The sequence below is a fragment of the Pseudophryne corroboree genome, chromosome 5, assembly GCF_028390025.1.
Source record: "Pseudophryne corroboree isolate aPseCor3 chromosome 5, aPseCor3.hap2, whole genome shotgun sequence".
Classification (NCBI taxonomy): Eukaryota; Metazoa; Chordata; class Amphibia; order Anura; family Myobatrachidae; genus Pseudophryne; species Pseudophryne corroboree.
In genome coordinates, this window is record NC_086448.1 from 142,744,633 (window position 1) to 142,765,834 (window position 21,202).

Genomic DNA, 21,202 nt, shown 5'->3' on the forward strand with positions numbered 1-21,202 from the left:
TTTCCTCCCCAAAAAATGGCCATAAGAGTTGTCTGATCAATCTGTCCGCACTTGCACTCCTCATCTGTCCCTGATCCAGCACTTTTGCAGTCACCAATTTCTTTCTGTGGTGCATGCGCAGTGTGCTGATACCCGCAAGCTGCGTCCGCATCTCCACATGCCTCTGACTCAGAAGCCACCCATTGCATAGTGCTCTGAGTTGCACATATCATAAGGTACATGCAAAACAATATACACATGTAAGGTTATCTACATGCTTGTTTTATCTTTTTTCACTAAAATAATTTATATTTCAATGAATAAAACCTGATATATTAAAGTACAGTATGTATTTGAAATTTTGAGAGTTAAAATATATTGTGCTTGTCCAAACAATAAGGAAACCAATAACAAGGTGTAATATAGCATCTGGCTATGTAATAATATCTAAATTGAAATATAGCAGTAACATTTACTTTTTTTTATTTTGAAACAGCTGAATGTCTTCAGTTCAAACCACTGTCTGAGCAGATGTCTCTGTAAGTTTATTAGTGCTAACACATGGTTATGCATTATTTATTTAGTCATTTATTTAACAGTTTCTTATATAGCATAGACAGATATACAGATAAGAAGATAGCAACTTGGAACTTAATGACCTACGTTATTTACTCTTGGTTTCTGCAGCACTTTCCCATGGGGGTCATTCCGACCCGATCGCTCGCTGCAGTTTGTCGCAGCGCAGCGATCGGGTCGGAACTATGCATGCACTGGCGCCACAGTGCACCAGCGCATGGCAGTCATCGTTGCCTAACAGTCGCCTCTGAGACAGTGTTTAGCCGCCGTTTAGGGGGAGCTGTCCGGCCAACGCAGGCGTGGCCTGACCGATGGGGGGGGCGGGTCGCAGCGGCTGCATGACGTGTCACGCAGCTGATGTGGCCAGCGGGAGCGAAGAGTAACTCCCGGCCAGCCGCAGGAGCTGCGCGGGCCGGGAGTTACTCCTCAAATACAAAGGCGTTGCCTCTGTGCGATGCTTTTGTATTTGTGTGTGTGTGTTGGGGGGGGGGGGGGGGCGGCACTGACATGCGGGGCGGACTAGCCCTGTGCTGGGCGTCCCCTCGCATGTCTGAGTTTACGATCGTAGCTGTGCTAAACTTAGCATAGCTACAATCAACTCGGAATGACCCCCAATGTGTGTATTATGCATTATTATGAGATTGCTACATCTCTCCCCAGGTTTTCCTTGTACTATGTTGGAATAGGATTTGCTGTTATGATCTTTGGACACTTCCAGATTTCCCTGTGGGTTCTAGCTGCCGCCAGACAGACACGGAAAATGAGGAAACTGTTTTTCCATTCAGTATTATCCCAAGACATGAGCTGGTTTGATGTCACCAAGTCTGGAGAACTCAACACTCGTCTTACAGAGTAAGAGACCTACCGGATGGTCTAGCCTTGTCCACATAAAACTCTTGTTCTTAATTTATAAATTATTTTACCATTATTGTTACTGATTGTGCTTTCTGCTAGAGATGTCAATAAAATCAATGATGGAATAGGAGATAAAGTTGGCCATCTTGTACAGAATTGTTCAGCATGTGTGGCTGGACTAGTGATTGGACTCTTCAAAGGTTGGAAACTCGCACTGGTCATCTTGGCTACCAGTCCACTTGTAGCAATTTCAACTGCCATATGCTCCAAGGTAATGACTGTGATATTTTTACATAAAATAAGTTACATAATGCTGCCATCTCCATACTACACTGTTGGGTTGGTGTTTGCTAAGGAATGGACAATGAAAGGTTTGTTCCACACATGGCGTTTTGAATTGAGGCCAAAAAGCGAAATTTTTGTCTCATTTGACCACTAACCCTTATCCCACATTTTAGCAGGGTCACACTGATGTTTCTTGCAAACTTAAGCCACGAATTGATGTGGTTTTTCTTCAGTAATGGCTTCTTCCTACCTACCCTCTGATACAGGCCAGTTTAATGAAGAGCTGTTGATATGATTGAATGTTGCATCTTCACTCCAGTTAGTCACTGAGCTCTGTAGCTCCTACAAAGAAGGGCCATGCTGTGAGCTAAATGGCTCAGGAGGCACTGGCTAGCACCAGAGTCAGATTTTTACACAGGTGCAGCAGTATAAACTCCTGGAAATTTGGTGAGTTTTGATCTGTGATATGTGGAAAAGGTAGGCAGGGGAGGCACTGCCTCACCTGTCATAGACTTTTTGCTCCAGACATTTGGCTATAAAAATTATTAGAATAAAGCAAAGAAAATATTTTTGTCAGCAGCTGTGGTCTGGCTGTGGGGAGACGTGCGTCCCGGCTGATTCCTAAGAGCCGGGATGCCGCGCATCCTGCTTATCCCCGTCCAGCGGCTAGCAATGGGTGGATGCCGGGCACAATGCCTCTTGGTCCCCGCCTGATGCTTAACAACAGGCGGGCGCTGGGAGCCACCAGACTCCTAGCAACAGGGACGCTGGAGGTAGACAGAATTCCCTGTTGCTTTATGTTTAATTTACCTGCAGCAGGGCAGTTGCACTGTATTATGTAATTACCTTCCTGATTGGTTTGAGGGCATTTATATTCACTTCCAGGTCACTCCCTGATCACTGGTAATAGTTCCTGCTACATGTGAGAACCTGTCAGCCCTGTGAACTCCTGAGATTCTGATACCCTGTCAAGATCATTTTCCTGATTGGATCCAGCTAACGTTGAGTTGAGGTTTTGTGTAGATATTCCACAAAGGCTGTTGCCTTTACATTTCATTATTGTTGCCACCGTGTGCATTGTTGCATTTATATTTGGCTAAGTTGTTTATATTAACCCTGTGCATTGTTGCATTTACATTTCATTAGTGTTCATTACTTTACCACCCTGTGCATTGTTGCATTTCGTATTCTTTGAGTGTTTGCTATTATATCATCCTGTGCATTATTGCCAAGGTTGTGTCAAGTTAAATCTCACTGTAGTACATTTACTCTTACGCAGCCTCCAATAGTTGCCTTATCTTTACATAAGCCTCTGAGTACAGGGTGGACCTAATTCACCCTGGAAAGTCAGCTGCTATAGGTGAAGTCTAGCATTGCAGGAGACTGAAAGACTGCTGGGCAAGGAGTAATTGCCTGAGCATCACCTGGCACCACCTGATAACCCATATAACTGGGTAGTCTTCATAACAGTATCACCAGCCAAACAAACCATAGCTCTGTCGGTTTGTTTCCAGATGGATACAGCGCAAAATCCATCCCAGATTCTGGTGGGCCAGATCAAGAGTTTGACCCGGCAGCTACAGATCCTTACTCTTCGTGTGGACACCCAAGAGGAAAGTTGTAGTAATCAGACCATTTCGTTACCTGCTCCGAGGGAACCTAAACTTAACCTCCCTGATAGGATCATTGGGATTCGCAAGCACTTTGTGAATTTCTGGGATAGCTGTAAGCTCTATTTCTGGTTTAGGCCTCATTCTTCTGGATCAGAGGCTCAGCGAGTGGGAATTGTGATTTCTCTTTTGCAAGGCGAACCTCAAATGTGGTCTTTTGGTCTCCCTGCAAACCATCCAAATCTTCATTCTGTGGATTCCTTCTTCAAAGCCCTGGGGGTGCTCTATTATGACCCTGAACGGGCAGCCTCTGCAGAAGCGCATCTCCAATCCCTTAAACAGGGTAAGTACTCTGCTGAGGTCTATTGCACAGAGTTTCGCCGTTGGGCCAGCGATTGTGGTTGGAATAATTTGGTGATGCTTCCTGCTAAAATCTATACATCAACCACCCAGTTCGAAGTTCAGGCTTTTGTGGATTCTGGTGCCACCGGCAATTTCATGGATTTAGAATTTACTCGATCCTGGGAGATTCCTTTTGAAGATCTGGAGTCACCCTTGTCTGTCTGTGATTTGGATGGGAATCCACTTTTTAATGGTCAGGTGAAAACTCGAACATCGGTCCTTCTATTTTATGAATTCTGATTTATTCACTATCCTTTCAGGAACATTAGGCGCATGTTAAGGCCGTTATGCTAAATTAAAAAAGCGTGAGTTTGAAGTGAAGAAGATGGTTTTCTTGATATAATCTCCTCCAAGGGGTTTTCCATGAATCCTAAAAAAACTCCAGGCAATTCTTGATTGGGTTTGTCACACTTATTCAAAAGCGACATTTTCTTGGCTTCGCAAATTATTATAGGAGATGTATTCTTTCTTTATTGTGGCTCCTATTGTGAACTTAACCAGAAAAGGTGCAGAAACCACTCATTGGTCCCCACAGGCAGTAAAGGCATTTGAAGATTTTAAGAAGGCATTTATTTCAGCTCCTGTTCATCATCATCTGGCCTTCATCATTGAAGTAGATGCCTCTGAGCAGGGCCGAAACTAGGATTTCTGTCACCCGGGCAAGGCATTAATTTGGCGCCCCCCCACCCCACAAAAAATAAATAAATAAATACATTTACGTAAAAACATAAATAAATAAAATAATAAATAAAAAACACAGAAAACCCCACAACTGTACACTTTGCCCTTTCAGACATTTTTCAACCATGAACGATGGCCCTTCTGATATAAATGTAATATCCATCCCTTAAAAATATTGAGTGAGGTTTCTTAAATAACACCATCAAATATTCAAATTGTTTTATTCAAATTACAATTATTGAAATAACATAATTTTTATAATCAGTGGCGGTTGCAGTGGCGACCGTATAGTGCAGGGGGAACTGCTTAGCACAAGTAAACATACATTCAACCACTACTGGTTACAATATAAAACATAGATGCACACAAAAATCAATTAAAGCTGTACTCTCCTAGCTTTTTTCGCAGCAAATATTTTTATAATGTCTTCATAGCAAAGAGTGGAGGCTCTCTTGTGTTCAATTGAAATTATGCTGAGGTTTGTCAGCCTTTTCTGACCCATGGTACTCCTTAGGTAGGTTTAATTTACTAAAACTCCTTTCCCCGGAGGCGACAGAGACTGGAAGTGTTAGAAAAATTTGAAGTGCTGTAGTGATAGTAGGATATGCCTCTTCCAGCCTATGTTTGTTGATAAGAGTCAAGATGGTCACTGGAGGGGATGATCCACTTCCAATGCATGAAATTTAAAACTCTCGATTTCATGGAGGAACTCTTCTTCATTTATATATTCCTTGTAAATTTGTGCCAGTTCCATTGCTTGTGTTTTCAGATGCTTTGTTTCAGATTTCTGTAGTTCCATTCCATGTAGGAATCCACATTTTTCATTGATTTTTTTTTAGTGCTAGAAATCTCTTATTAAGCTCACTTATTATTCGATCAATAATTTCCAATAGTGAGATTCTAAACAATTTTTCCTGTGAGATGTTAGATGCATCATCACCAGCAGTTTCACTTTCATCAAACATCCTCTTTTTCTTTCTTCTCCTTGTTTCTTTAAAATCGGTTGTAAGATTGTTAGTGTGTGCTATATAGCCTCAGTTATAGCTTCGGGCACAGCACTCTCTCTTGCTGACTGAATAAGGTTTATCAGCCCACGTATATTTCTTACTGCCTTGTCAACTGTTACATCATCTCTCTGTAGATACTGACTCACAAGGTCAATCTTTCTTAGCATTCCATACCAGAAACAAGTGATGATGATAAATTCAAACTTCCTTATGTGTTTTAACAGAGAGTTTGCCTCTGACTTAGTTTCTGGAGAAGACAGAGGGTTGGTCCCCAATTCTTCCAGGGCCTTCATAACTTTATCTAAATGTTTGTATACTGCCTCAACAGCTTCCACCTTCGCTGACCATCTCATCTTACTTTGTGATCTTAGTGAGGTTGGGACATGTTTCTTCAAAATTTCCCATCTTGAAGTTGATGCTGCAAAGTACAGATAGAGAGAGTGAAGTGTCCCAAAGAAGGTCTGTGCTTCAGGAGATATATCAGCAGCATGTACTCCTACTAAATTTAGAGAGTGTGCCGCACAAGGCACAAAATATGCCAATTCATTTTCTTGGAGTATTCTTTCATGGACGCCTTTATAAACTCCAGCCATGTGTGCTCCATTATCATATGACTGACCTCTGCAAAACTTCATGTCTAAACCATCATCTTGCACTTTCTTGAGGATTTCTTCACTCAGACCAAGGCCTGTCTTGTCATAAACTACAAAAAAGTCAATAAAACTTTTAAAATTTCTGGGCCATTTTCACTTACTTTGACATATCTAATTACCTCTGTCATTTGTTCAAGTTTGCTCACATCTGGAGGGCAATCAAACATGAGCGCAAAATATCTAGCTTCTTTTATTTCATTCAGTATATCTTGTGTTACTTTTCCTGCAATTATTTTAAGGAATTCGTCTTGAATCGCTGAAGAAAAGTAGCTCACTTGGCCTTTCTTGTGCCGTTCTATGTGTTCACGCAAAGGAGCGTGGTAGTGTGATATAAGGTCTATGGTGTTTAGAAATTTGCCACTGTTGGGGTTCCCAAAATCACTACTTTCTTGAGATCCTCTCAAGGGACTCCTCTGCTTGGCTAAGAACATAATAGCATCTATAATACAATGCAAGACTACTCGCCAATGTTTTTCTTCCTTAGCTATCTGGAGTTGCAGTTCTCTGTCTATACCAACGATTCCGAGGGAGGTTTCAAGAGTTTTCCCATTTATAAAAACGTGATTTGTGATGTAGTGAGTTCTTGTGGTCTGGGATTTTGTCACTGAGCTTTCACCACTGAGTTAAACCTTCCTCTTTAGCCAAATAGGGCAGTGTTGTCTCTGATGAAGGTTGTGAAAATAGCCTACATGGAATGCAGAACAAAGCATTTTTTGTTTGGCTATAACCTAGCCATGATCTGTTTACTTTTTGACCACTTGGTAGTTGTTTGAAAAACCACTCGTTTGTGAGCTGTCTTCCATCTCTCAAGCTTCTGCTTAGATCAGGATTATGTTGGGTCCCTGCTCTCATTCTTGTGATGAAACATATCTCAGGATCAGAAATTCTACTTGTCCATGTACCTGGGTCATTGAAATCAAAAGCAAAATCCATGCAACTAACACCTTGTGTGCCTGCTGAGGTTCCAGAAATGGTGTCCTGGTTGTGAATGTCTGCAGAACTGGTACTGCTTGAAATATCTGCCTGCTGATCCCTAATCTTCTCTTGTGTCTTATCTGCCTCCAAATCACAGCTCATTTCCATTTCACCTGAAAAAAACAAAATAATATAAAAATATAATATTTTTCAACTTACTACTTCACATGAAGTTCAAGTAAAAGCATTTTAATTTAGTCTTATTATAAATGTTCTGCCGACTTCCTCCCTGGGATGATGATCGACTACCAGCAGCGACAGCAGTAGTAGGCGTACCACTCAAGGAACCTCTGGAGGAATCCCGGTTAGGAGAGGACTCGTCAGTCATACCAGTGACATGGCCTGCAGGACTACCTCAGATTCTGACTGAGCAGGAAATTGACGTTGAGGGAGTTGGTGGTGTGGCTTGGAGGAGCTTGGATACAACAGGAAGAAGGGATTTAGGTATCAGTGTCCAGATTTGCGGAGAAATAATTCCACATCGAAGAAGTGGCTTTTTTTTGTATTTTTCCCAAGCATGACAATGGCCTTTTTCATCCCATGGACAACAACTGTCTCCACTCATGCCTTATTCAAACAAACCACATCACCATTAGAATCCTCATTGTCACCTCCTCCTCAGCACCAGCTACACCTATATCCTCCTCATCCTGGTGTAGTTCTACAGTGACATTTTCAATATCAACAACTGGACTGACGGTGTTCCAACCCAGCACTTGCAGGGGGCGTGCAAATAGTGTAGGAGCCTCCTCTTTCCATACAGTCTTGGGAAGGCCAGGCCTAGACATCACAACTGCAGACACACTTGGACTCTCCTTGGGAATTTGTGATATCTCTGCATGCACAATTGTTCTTACCTGTGCATTAACAAGCTTAATGTTTGAATTTTTCGAGAAGAAGGAGGGCTTCCATCCTCATGAGAGCTGAACCACCAGTCATGACCATAGGCCAAGGCCTTAGCCTTTACTTGCTACTTCGTGTCATGAATGGCATATTGCCAATTTTACGTTTCTCATCAGATATTTTCTTTTTTTTTCCTGATTATTAATTTTTGCTTCTTGGATTTTACATGCCCTCTATGACATTGGGCATCAGCCTTAGCAGACGACGGTGTCAGAATTGCATCATCAATGTCATGACTGGTTGTAGCAGCAGCTTCAGCACTAGTACTAGGACCTGGATCCTGAACTTACACTATTTTTTCCTTCAAATTTTTGTTCTCCATTTCACAGGACAGCACCCCTTTATTATTACAGCACACAGAACAGTACCCCTTTTTTGTCGCAACACCCCTGTATTTTTACAGCATACAGGACCAGTGTACTTTTATTTTAACAGCAACACCCCTGTATTTTTACAGCATACAGGACCAGTGTACTTTTATTTTAACAGCAGAACCCCTGTATTTTTACATTATACAGGACCAGTGTACTTTTATTTTAACAGCAGCAACCCTGTATTTTTACAGTATACATGACAGGGCCAGTGTACTTTTATTTTAACAGCAGCACCCTGTATTTTTACAGCATACAGGACCAGTATACTTTTATTTTAACAGCAGCATTCCTGAATTTTTGCAGCATACTGGAGGAAAGTGTCCTGCCCCTGTACACAGTGAAAGCCAGGACAGCAACACACATGTACAGCTGCAGCACTCCTAACAGCACAGGAAACTCCAGTGACAGCCAGGACAGCACCACTAACAGCATATGGACACCACAGTGACAGGAACAGCAACCGTACAGAGCACACACTGATCCCACCCAATGCCACAACCCACAGAGAGACAGAGGTCTGTCTCCCTCACTCTCCAAGTCTGGAGTGAAAATGGCGGCGACGCTCAGACTTTTATATGGAATCCAAAACCCATGAGAATTCAACAGCAGGATGATGCCATTTTGACTCACTCTGGTTTCCGAGTCTGGTGGGAAGTCCCAAGCCAGACTTGGTTCCCAGCTCGGAATCGGAAGTTCGGGGGGGTTTGGTTCTCTGAGAGCCGAACCCACGCATCTCTAGAAATATGTAGCTTTGTTTCTAATCAATAGGGTGTCAAGTTACCTGTGCCTATTATTTCTTCTGAATGTTTTGTTGTCAATCTTTTGAGGCATTTGGAATCACACATTCAAGTAGTTCAAACTCAAGCTCTATCCGGAACTCCCCCTGGACTTCTGTTTGTACCAGAAAATCTCAGGACCGGTGTTTTGTCCCAATTCCACTCCAGTAAGACTTCTGGACATCCAGAAATTTCTAAGACATTGGGTCTTCACTCACGCTCCATGTGGTGGATGACCATCAACTCGGATGTACAAGAATATGTAAAAGGATGAGCTGTCTGTGCCAAAAACAAACCCCCTCATGCTCTATTTGCAGGGCAGTTGTTACCTTTGTCTGTGCCATCAAAATCACGAACTCACTTATCCATGGATTTTATTGTGGATCTGCCAAAATCCTCAAAATGTTTGGTCATCTGGGTGGTTGCTGACCATTTTAGTAAAATGGCTCATTTCATCCCTTTGAATAAACTGCCTAGTGACAAGGATCTTGCCACCTTATCCATCCTTCATATCTTCGGAATTCATGGTTTACCTCAGGACATTGTCTCTGATATGGGGACCCAATTTATTGCTTGTTTTTGGAGGGCTTTTTGTTCTGAGTTAGGAATTAGCCTCAGTCTTTCTTCATGTTACCACCCACAGTTCAATGGGCAAACTGAATGTGTAAATCACTCCCTTGAACAATATCTACAATGTTACCTCTCCAAGTGTCAGAACGATTGGGTTGATCATCTGCCTTCCAAGTCTCCATTCTTTTGTGTTTTCAGAATCAGCTTTATTGGCCAGGTGTACTCGCGTACACTAGGAATTCTTTGTGGTACAATGCATCACCAGGCAGCAACAGGAATGGGGAATATGTAACATAAGAAGGGGGAAAAACGTAGCATACATTACAAACATTACACATATGAGTTCATACTGCACATTGCAACTGTACAAAAGACTCGACATATTAGACATATTATACATGTAAGACTAAAAATGAAGGCAGCTTGGCAGAGCAGCACCAAGGCAGCCATCTGCAGCGCTAACTCGGTGCTGCAAACAATGCACATAATACAGAAGATTTAAGTATTACATCAAAAGACTAACCACACAGACAAACAATACACAGAAAGAATAATTGGAGGTTCAGGGGAAATTTGCAGAAAAATTATTTCACAGAAAGGGTAGTGGACAAGTGGAATTGCCTCCCATCAGAGGTGGTAGAGGCTAAGACAGTAGAGCAATTTAAACATGCATGGGATAGACATAAGGATATCCTTACAAAGAAATAAGGATCAAATAAGGTTAGTGATAAAAAAAAAAAATAAGGGGCAGACTAGATGGGCCAAGTGGTTCTTATCTGCCGACAAATTCTATGTTTCTATGTTTCTAATGCATGATTGGTGTAGGCATTTTGGGTAATAACCTCCAGGGGTTGTGTATTCCACCCTCACAAGGTACTAGGTGCGGCAGCCATCTAAGGCGCACTGCGTAGGATTACCCACGGTGGAATAGTCCACCCCTAGAAGAGATCTGCATACCAAATTGAATACTTTCATTCATTCTCAGCAAGCAGATTCATCTTCCTTTTACTGTCTCACATTTTAGGAAGATTTGGAAGAAGGTACATCAAGTATTGGAGATTTCTGCGGTCAGGGCTAAGAAGTTTGCTGATAAATTTAGGAGACAGTATACGTTCAAAACGGGAACCATGGTGTGGCTTTCTACTCGGAACATTAAACATCAACAGCCATCCCAGAAGTTGAGGCCTAGTTATATTGGTCCATTTTAAATCATTTAGCAAGTCAATCTTGTGGCTTTCCGTTTGCAGTTACTCAGATCCCTAAAAATTAATAACACTTTGCATTGTTCCTTGCTTAAACCTGCAATTGTCTCCTGTAGGTTTTGGGCCAGAAGGATGAGCAGACCTGCTTCAGTCTTGGTTCATGGACATCAGGAGTATGTGGTGGAGAAGATATTAGATTCCAAGTTTGTTTGTGGTCAGGATCACTCTCTGGTCCATTGGAAGGGCTATGGTCCTGAGAAGAGGGCATGGATTCCTGAGAGAGATCTCCATGCTTCCAGACTAAAAATACTTTTATTTACAAAGTTTCCCTGGAAACCAGGATCTGGGGGTTTCTTAACCCAACTTCAAGGGCGGGGGTACTGTCAGCAGTTGTGGTCTGGCTGTGGGGAGACGCGCGTCCTGGCCATTGCCTGGGAGCCGGGATGCTATGCCTCCCACTGATCCCCGCTTGGCACCTAGCACCGGCCGGATGCCAGGCAAAATGCCTCTTTGTCCCCGCCTTACACCTAGCAACAGCAGGGACGCCGGAGGTAGATGGCGATCCCTGTTGCTTTGTGTTTACAGCTGCACTGTGTTATGTCATTACCTTCCTGATTGGTTGGAGGGCATTTATATTCACTTCCAGTTCACTTCCTGATCGCTGGTGATAGTTCCTGCTATATTTGAAAACCTGTCAGCCCTGTGAACTCCTGAGATTCTGATAACCTGTCAAGATCATTTTCCTGATTTGATCCAGCTAGCCTTAAGTTCAGGTTTTGTGTGGAAATTCCACACAGGCTCTTGCCTTTACATTTCATTATTGTTGCCACCTTTTGCATTGTTGCATTTATATCTGGCTAAATTGCTTTTATCATCCTGTGCATTGTTGCATTTACATTTCATTAGTTTTCATTACTGTACCACCCTGTACATTGTTGCATTTTGTATTCTCTGAGTGTTTGCTATTATATCACCCTGTGCATTATTGCACCTACATACAATTTGTTTACACCCCGGTCTGAGTATTGGGCAGGGTTGTCAAGGTTTTGTCCAGTGACGTCTCACTGTACTGCATTTATTCTTGCCCAGCCTCTAATAGTCGCTTTGTCCTTACATAAGACTTGCAGGCATCTGAGTTTGGGCTGGACCTAATTCACCCTGGAAAGGCGGCTGCTATAGGTGAAGTCTAGCATTGCAGTAGACTAAAAGACTGCTGGGCAAGGGGTAGATGCGTGAGCGTCACCTGGCACCACTTGATAACCCAGATAACTGGCTAGTGTTCATAACAATTTCAAACATATTTTTTATATTTTTCATATACTTTATATAGTCAAAACTCTGACGCAAATGTTAGTATGAAAAAAAGGCATCTGTTTCCCCCAGCACCCTGAATGATAACCATAACCAGATATAAATTCCACATGATAATAGAATTCAGAGATCTTCGTTACACATATTTGCGCAAATGTGTGAATAAGCCCCAAAGCCGCATCAAGGCGTCTCTGTATATTTGGGGTCCCTAGCGCTGTATCTAGGTGCAGGGTGTGGCACCCCAAAACACCAGCTTAAGCCAGAAAGCCCAGCATAGCATACCAGTGAAAAAACTATAGTGTTAATAAATTAGTATTTAGGAAGCCGAAGCTATAGAGAATGTGATACAAAAATAAAATGCAATTAAAATAGAGAAATAGTGTTAAAAAATGAATAGGTTAAAAGTGTTAATAGAATGTGAAGGTATGCCACACTAAGGTCATCCAGCTTAGCCAGTCTAGAGGCACCCCACCTCACACCTCCATTACCCCAATCTGGGTCTAAGATTAACCAGCAAGGAGCCACATGATAATGGCTCCTTACTACAATATGTATAAGCTAAGAGCTACCTACCTTGGAGCAACCCCATAATGCTCCATGTGGCATGTCAGGGCCTGCACCTCCTCCTAATGCAGGAACCTCTCTGCCTCTCACAACAACAAACATATATGTTGGTAGATGCTCAATTAGCTTAGTGATATCATTCAGGTGCTCGAAAGGGAGGGGTATTTCTAAGCAAGAAAAAAAGGAATTTGTTTCGCCCAGCACCCTGAATGATAACCGTAACCAGATATAAATTCCACATGATAATAGAATTCAGAGATCTTCGTTACACATATTTGCGCAAATGTGTGAATAAGCCCCAAAGCCGCATCAAGGCGTCTCTGTATATTTGGGGTCCATAGCGCTATATCTAGGTGCAGGGTGTGGCACCCCAAAACACCAGCATAAGCCAGAAAGCCTAGCGTAGCATACCAGTGAAAAAACTATAGTGTTAATAAATTAGTATTTAGGAAGCCGAAGCTATAGAGAAAGTGATACAAAAATGAAATGCACTCAAAATAGAGAAATAGTGTTAAAAAATTAATAAGTGAAAAGTGTTAATAGAATGTAAAGGTATGCCACACTAAGGCCATCCAGCTCAGCCAGTCCAGAGGCACCACACCTCACACCCCCATTACCCCAATCTGGGTCTAAGATTAACAAGCAAGGAGCCACATGATAATGGCTCCTTACTACAATATGTCTAAGCTAAGAGCTACCTACCTTGGAGCAACCCCATAATGCTCCATGTGGCATGTCAGGGCCTGCACCTCCTTCTAATGCAGGAACCTCTCTGCCTCTCACAACAAAACATATATATTGGTAGATGCTCAATTAGCTTAGTGATATCATTCAGGTGCTCGAAAGGGAGGGGTATTTCTAAGCAAGAAAATAAGGCATCTGTTTCCCCCAGCACCCGGAATGATAACCGTAACCAGATATAAATTCCACATGATAATAGAATTCAGAGATCTTCGTTACACATATTTGCGCAAATGTGTGAATAATCCCCAAAACTGCATCAAGGCGTCTCTGTATATTTGGGGTCCCTAGCGCTATATCTAGGTGCAGGGTGTGGCACCCCAAAACACCAGCATAAGCAAATGTTAGTATGACAGGAAAGGCTCTGCCTCACCTGCCTCTCCCACCGCACGTCGCTGCTGCAAAGTGATAGTTGGCCTCACTGTGGCCTCCCCCACAAAACTCCTTCTAGCTCTGAAGTTTTGAGGGACTGCTTTTTATAAGCAGTGACTGGATGGTACTGTGCAATGTAGCCTTTCCTCACAATTGATCCAAAGTACTCCCTGGTATATCCAAGCACGTTGCTATTATTTTGAAGCATTTTCCTATCCCATACATGTCTATAACATTATTTTGTATTTTTTGGACTGTTCTTTAGTCTTCTTATTAACAGCTTTCATTCAGACACACACCATAAAAAATAAAAAAAGTTTCAATTTTTGCTGGTAGTGGCTAGCTGAAAGCCAATTGTTCGAGAAATATCTTTCATCTGTGTGAACTTGGAACTTCCACCGCACATGGGCCCTCATTCCGAGTTGTTCGCTCGTTATTTTTCATCGCATCGCAGTGAAATTTCGCTTAGTGCGCATGCGCAATATTCGCACTGCGACTGCGCCAAGTAACTTTGCTATGAAGATAGGATTTTTACTCACGGCTTTTTCTTCGCTCCGGCGATCGTAGTGTGATTGACAGGAAATGGGTGTTACTGGGCGGAAACACAGCGTTTTATGGGCGTGTGGTTGAAAACGCTACCATTTCCGGAAAAAACGCAGGAGTGGCCGGAGAAACGGGGGAGTGTCTGGGCGAACGCTGGGTGTGTTTATGACGTCAAACCAGGAACGACAAGCACTGAACTGATCGCACAGGCAGAGTAAGTGTGGAGCTACTCTAAAACTGCTAAGTAGTTTGTGATCGCAATATTGCGAATACTTTGGTCGCAATTTTAAGATGCTAAGATACACTCCCAGTAGGCGTAGGCTTAGCGTGTGTAACTCTGCTAAATTCGCCTTGCGAGCGATCAACTCGGAATGAGGGCCATGGTTTTTAATACCTATGCAAAAAAGTTTTTAAGCTTGTATAAAAAAAACCCTTCAAATAATTACTTATGAGTCTGAAAATTGAGTTAGAGCCTATAATATAAAAGACTGCCTGTAACAATTTATGTAATTACATGGGTTCCAGGCTCAGCTAATACGGGAACATGGCCAATGCAGGGTGGTGTGGCCAGCACCCCTCCTCATGAAATGTTTTAAAATATCAGTGATTGTGCAGCTGCAAAGTAATTGTGCGGCCACATGCGCTGGACATGGGGGGGCGCATTGGCAATTGGCATGGGAGCAGATGGGCACGGATGGCAGGTACAAGGCAGCGGGTAGGTGCAATCAGACCCGCACATCATGCAGCATTCAGGGTGAGAGAGGAATGACCGCTGCAGCAGCTGTCTCTCTCGTCAGCACACTGCAGCATATGTACTGGGCTGGGAAGATAGGCTGCTGCTTCTGCGGACACTCCACTCTCTCCCCACTCTTAGGGGGTCATTCCAAGTTGATCGTAGCTGTGCTAAATTTAGCACAGCTACGATCATTCACACTGACATGTGGGGGGACATCCAGCACAGGGCTAGTCCGCCCTGCATGTTAGTGCCGCCCCCCCTCCCGCAGATGTGCAAAGGCATCGCACAGCGGCGATGCCTTTGCACTTCAAGAGTAGCTCCCGGCCAGAGCAGCTTTAGTATGCTGGCCGGGAGCTACTCATCACTCCCCGGCCCGCAGCGACTGCGTGTGACGTCAAGCAGCCGCCGCGGACCCCCCCCCCCCCAACGGTCCGGCCACGCCTGCGTTGGCCGGACCGATCCCCCGGACCGCGTCGCCGTTCAGCCCCCTCCCGCCCAGTGACCACCTCTGTCTCAGAGGCGATCGCTAGGTACCGACGGCTGCCATGCGCCGGCACACTGCGGCACCGGCGCATGCGCAGTTCTGACCCGATCGCTGCACTGCAACAAACTGCAGCGAGCGATCGGGTTGGAATGACCCTCTTTGTACCTCTGCCTACAATGAGCCTCCAACAGGCCCGTGCCCGGGTAAAGAGTACCCGCTCCCTCCCCCTCTTGGCGCCACTGTGTAATTACTTTATGTAATACACACAATTTTGTTGACTATTTAAGCAGTTGAATACTTTGTCAGTGCTTGGGATATTTAGAAAATGTGTGTACTGTAGCTCCTCATGTAGATGATAAGCAACTTGTACTAGATGCTAAGAGCAAATAGGAAATAGTTGTCATTTTTATTTTCCATTGTCCTAACAAATGAGATTGAAAATATATTAACCCCTTTGCTGCTAAAGATGAATGGACTCATTATGAGCACTGCAGAGGTTCAAATGATGAAGGAACCTTACCTAATAGGGGTGGTCATTATATTTTTGTAGGAGACATGTACTAAAACAGCACTTAATGTGCTGTAATAGCTCTTCCTTCTACGACTCTTTTCAATGTGAAGCAAGAACATTAACGTCAAGATGCATGAACATTTTATGCCGCCAGTGGAGTGGAAGAGAGAAACCCCCCCCTCCAATCCGTGCAAGACCCACAGTGCAAGAGCCTAGTGCCAATACGCTGTGTCTTACCTTCTAGCTATCTCCCTCTGTGCATGTGAGAGATCTCGCAAACATTGGGCCTAATTCAGACCTAATTGGGCTGAGATGACCATCGGCTTTCAGGCATGCACATGCGCACTGCGGCACATGCGCAGTTCAGACCTGATCGCCCGCTGTTCGAAAATGCACAGAAGCGATCACGTCTGAATTAGGCCCATTGAGCGATCTTGTGCACAGCCTGACGCCCAGACAGAAATGGCCCGGCCGCCACAAGCTAACACACATTACAGCACACACACAAAAAACTCTCGAATTATGTTTTTAGTTAAAACATAACTTTTAATAATTCTAGTAAAAGACTCAGAATAAAGATAATATAAAGATTATTATATGAGAGAGGGACAAAAGAGTTCCCTCTTCTCTAGTTACAATACTCAAGATTATAGCTGTGATTCTCTCTCATACAATCAGTTTATATTTTCTTTATTCTCAGTATTTTACTAGAATTATTAAAAGTTAAGTTTTAACAAAAAAACATAATTTGAGAGTGCCCCCACACAGAGGTTTTACTTCTTTTTTTTTGGAGACAGTAGAAAAGGTCAACAGGGTCAAAAGGTTGACATGGAAACTGTTGACACAAAAAAATGTAGACAATTTTTTTTTTTGGGTGGGGGGGGGGTGTTTTGTCACTTTTCTGATACAAATAAGCCCCATTAGTGTACTGCATCCTCTCGCTTCGCTCACCATGCTTCGAGCAAAGTGCCTCGCTCCGCAACTGCTGCGCTTGGCAGAGGATACTACTCCTAGTGGAAATCCACTTGGATGGTAAAGTATGAAAAAGTAAAAAAATCAAAACCTTGTGTCTATGATATGTGTCCACCATTGTCATGTTGACCTTTTGATCATGACGACCTTCTGACCCTGTCGACCTAATGCATGTCTACCATTAGTGGTCGATCTATTGACTGTAGATCTTTTTAGTGTAGAGCTACTGTATAGTCCGGATACCATAGAAGATAATAGCTAGAATGTGATTGATTACATCTCCACTCCATAAACCTACCCTTTAGTACATTTGCAGATAGTGCTTAGAGGTCTCCTAAACCTGGAATTGTAATGTTTCTGGGATTTGAAGCATTTTAGAACTACTGTATATCTACTGAGTAATGGTTATAAACAAAATGAAAATGCTTTTAAATATGTTCTTTTTGTCTGTATGATTTATGTGCAGTATAAAATTATAACTGCTGGAAAACACTTCTTGAGGTCTATCAGTGGAAGGTTGTACTTACCAGAAATGTTTGTTGAGATGATTAAACGTCTTCTAGAGTAGACAGAAACGCATATTAACATATATTGAAATCTCCATGTGTTGTGCTCCTTGTTATCTGATTCTTAAATTCACACTGGTCATGCCACGCTTATCCGCTGTAATCCCTTAGATGGTGGTATCACTGACAATCAAGGAGCTTTCAGTTTATGCAAAAGCCGGGGCCGTGGCTGAAGAAGTTCTCTCCTCAATACGGACAGTGGTGGCATTCGGAGGACAAGAGAAAGAAATGAAAAGGTTTTGGACCTTTTTTATATTTTCTATCTTTACATATAATTAAACTGTAAGGAATGTGTCTACATAGCAATTGTTTTGAAAAATATACTACTAGGGATTATTTATGAAGTATGGAGACATATAAAAAAAAAAATTAGGACATTTTGTATGTTTGTCATTCTGGCATCAGCCAAAAACTACTGGATAAATTTGGATCGCATTTTCACTATTGTATATCTTAGTGAGACAGAAAAAAACTGAGGTACGTATGATCTTGATGTGACATCAGGAAGAGGAGCAATAAAGGAAATGCATGCAGTGTGCAGGCTCCTCAAGTCCAAAATGACTATATGTATATAAATATAGTAAGTTGTTCTGAGCAAGCTTCAGCGGAACTTGACTGCGCTCAAGTTATGTACGGAGCCTGACTCAAAGTGACTGCTCTGCAGAGGAACCTTATTGAGGTCGAGACTCTAACGGGATATGGCGCAGGTGAAACTGTGTTTATACCACGTATACACTTTATCCCCAACAGTGTTTAGTTCAAGCACATACTGTTTCCTGTAAGTGTCTGCTTCGCTAGTCTCGAAAAGTCTCAGGGGCAAATGCTCAGGGCCGCAGGCGTAGATCTCAGGACCAGTTGCTTCTCCCCTGGGCAGCCTTATGTGGCTTGCTCACGAGTTAGAAGCCCCAAGCATCTTTTTGTTTTAATCCTTGAAGGAAGAAATGGAAACATTGGTGGTAATTCAGAGTTGATTGCAGCAGCAAATTTGTTAGCAGTTGGGAAAAACCATGGGGGTCATTCCGAGTTGTTCGCTCATTGACGATTTTTGCTATGCTGCGATTTGTTGCAAAATGCGCATGCACTTAGTTATTTAACACAAAACTTGGCAGTTTTGCTGTGGCTTCTGCGGCGCTTTTCAGTCGCACTGCTGTTCGGTAAATGATTGACAGGAAAGGGGCGTTTCTGGGCGGCAACTCAGCATTTTCCCGGCGTTTACAAAAAAACGCAGGAGTGTCAGGGAAAAACAGGGGAGTGGCTGGCCGAACGCAGGGCATGTTTGTGACGTCAAACCTGGAACTAAACGGACTGAGCTGATCGCAATCTAGAAGTAGGTCCGGAGCTACTCAGAAACTGCAAAGAATTATTCAGTAGCAGTTTTGCTAATTTCTCGGTCGCTATTCTGCTAAGCTAAGATACACTGCCAGAGGGCGGCAGCATAGCGTGTGCAATGCTGCTAAAAGCAGCTAGCGAGCGAACAACTCGGAATGAGGGCCCATGTGCACTGTAGGGAGAGTTAGATTTGGGTGAGTTATATTGATTCTGTGCAGGGTAAATACTGGCTGCTTTATTTTTACACTGCAATTTAGATTTCAGTTTTAACACACCGCACCCAACTCTAACTCTCTCTGCACATGTTATATCTGCCCCCCCGCAATGCACATGGTTTTGCCCAACTGCTAAAAAATTTGCAGCTGCAATCAGGTCTAAATTAGGCCCCTTGTTTATAAGGAAATTTTTTAATCAATGTGTACAATATAAAATATACATCACAATGTCCCGCAGAGCAATAGCGGACATCCACACGAGTGAAGCCACGGGTAAATGCTAGTTACATCAACAGATTCACAAATAGAAGTGTCATAGGCAGGTTCATCAGGAAACCATAGACAGAAAACCATTGATAGGCATCAATACTCTGGGTAAATGGAAATGGTGGGCCAATCAGGGAAGAGGGTGCATCAAAGCACTGTGCAAAAATAAATAAAATAACCAACAACACTGCCACATCTCTGCCATCAACAGAGAAATATCAGACCTCCACCATCAGTTGCAAAACCATCAATCATCGTTGACAAACCATTGATGGCTATTGCAACTTATGTCCATTTCTATATTTTCAGGTACACAAACAATTTGGGAGAGGCCAAACAAATTGGTATAAGAAAGGCTATTGCTTCTCAAGTGGAAGCTGGTGTTACGTTTTTTTTTTTATATACCACATATGGCCTTGGATTTTGGTATGGTACAACATTAATACTGGGAGGCGAAGGATATACCATTGGAGATACTCTTGTGGTAAGTTTAACATTTTAAATTAATTTGTAAAAAACATGCAAAAACAGCGGGAGAATCAGCGGCACAAGGGGTCTGGTCTCGAGACAGAGAGCCGGTGGACGACCAACGGCAGAAAAGCCCTCAAGTGCACAGCTCCGGGTAGTAGGCTATATTCTCGGAGGGGGAATGCCGTGCTTAAATTTGGTGTCCGGGAGGTCCGGTGAGATAACTCCTTGTTTGAAATCTAATGCCGAACTGTGATACCTGCTTAGATTTGTATTGTCTAGAGCAAAGAAAAGTAAATTTTATGGTTTTTTTAAAGTCTTTTTAATATTTTTTTTCATATTTAACTTTCACTGTGATTGGACTGCATATATTTCACGGACGTGATTATTGGAAGTGATAGTGGCCACATAAATACGGAAGATAGTGGCTACATATATACGGAAGATAACAGAATTGTTTGTGTATAAAATTATCTGAAAAATGAGCTGTAAAGATTCCCAAGGTCTCTTGTTTTGCTATATATATAGGGGTATATTCAATAAGAGTCGGGTCCATTCCAACATGCAGTTGTCAGAATGGACAAATCCGACTGTCGAATTTGGCCGTTCCCTGTTTCCTGACCTGCTGCTGCTGTCAGTTCTGCGGGTGCACCGACAACAGCGGCAGAGGGAGCTGTCAGCGGCACCAGGGGTGAGGGGGTAGTGGTCAGTGGTGCCGGGAGTGAGGGGGGAGTGACCAGAGGCGCCGAGAGTGAGAGGGGAGCGGTCAGCGGCACCGGAGCGGGGGTGAAGCGGCGCCGGAGGTGAGATGTCTGTGGCGCCGGGAGGGGGGGGGGAGCAGCGGAGGAGACGGAGCGGACGGGGGAGGAGATGGAGGGAGCAGCGGCTGCAGCAGTGGAGGCTCACGGCAGTGTCCACCCGGCTCCAGCAAGCGGGACATTGCTTGCTGGAGCCGGGTGGACGCTGCCGCTGGGTCCCTGCTCTCCCAGCTGCTCCCCCGTCTCCTGCTCTCAGCTCACTTATCTCAATCCGACTTTTTTTAAAGTCGGATAGAGATTGTTGGAAACGGGGCTAAAACCTGTCGGGTTTGGCCCCGCTCCCGACAATGCACGCTGATCAGCGTGCATTCCGACAGCATTCCGACAACTTGGGTTTCCCGACTTGTCGGAATAAATGTTGCCGTAATGAATAGGTCGGAACCCCTTCCGACCTAAACCTGTCGGAAGCTGTTGTCTTCCCGACAAGACGGCAGCTTCAGACAGTTATTGAATATAC

General features: G+C 43.4%; 1 protein-coding gene across 4 annotated transcripts in view; it reads left to right on the forward strand.

The window, feature by feature from the left end:
• LOC134927386 (ATP-binding cassette sub-family B member 5-like) overlaps window positions 1-21,202 on the forward strand; it is a 328,704-nt gene that overhangs the window by 158,689 nt on the left and 148,813 nt on the right. For all 4 annotated transcript variants that reach the window (XM_063921756.1, XM_063921758.1, XM_063921759.1 and 1 more), the window contains 5 exons: window positions 476-518; window positions 1,216-1,407; window positions 1,510-1,681; window positions 17,760-17,884; window positions 19,769-19,943. In XM_063921756.1, the coding sequence (XP_063777826.1) occupies window positions 476-518; window positions 1,216-1,407; window positions 1,510-1,681; window positions 17,760-17,884; window positions 19,769-19,943 (707 nt within the window). The remainder of the gene's footprint in view (window positions 1-475; window positions 519-1,215; window positions 1,408-1,509; window positions 1,682-17,759; window positions 17,885-19,768; window positions 19,944-21,202) is intronic.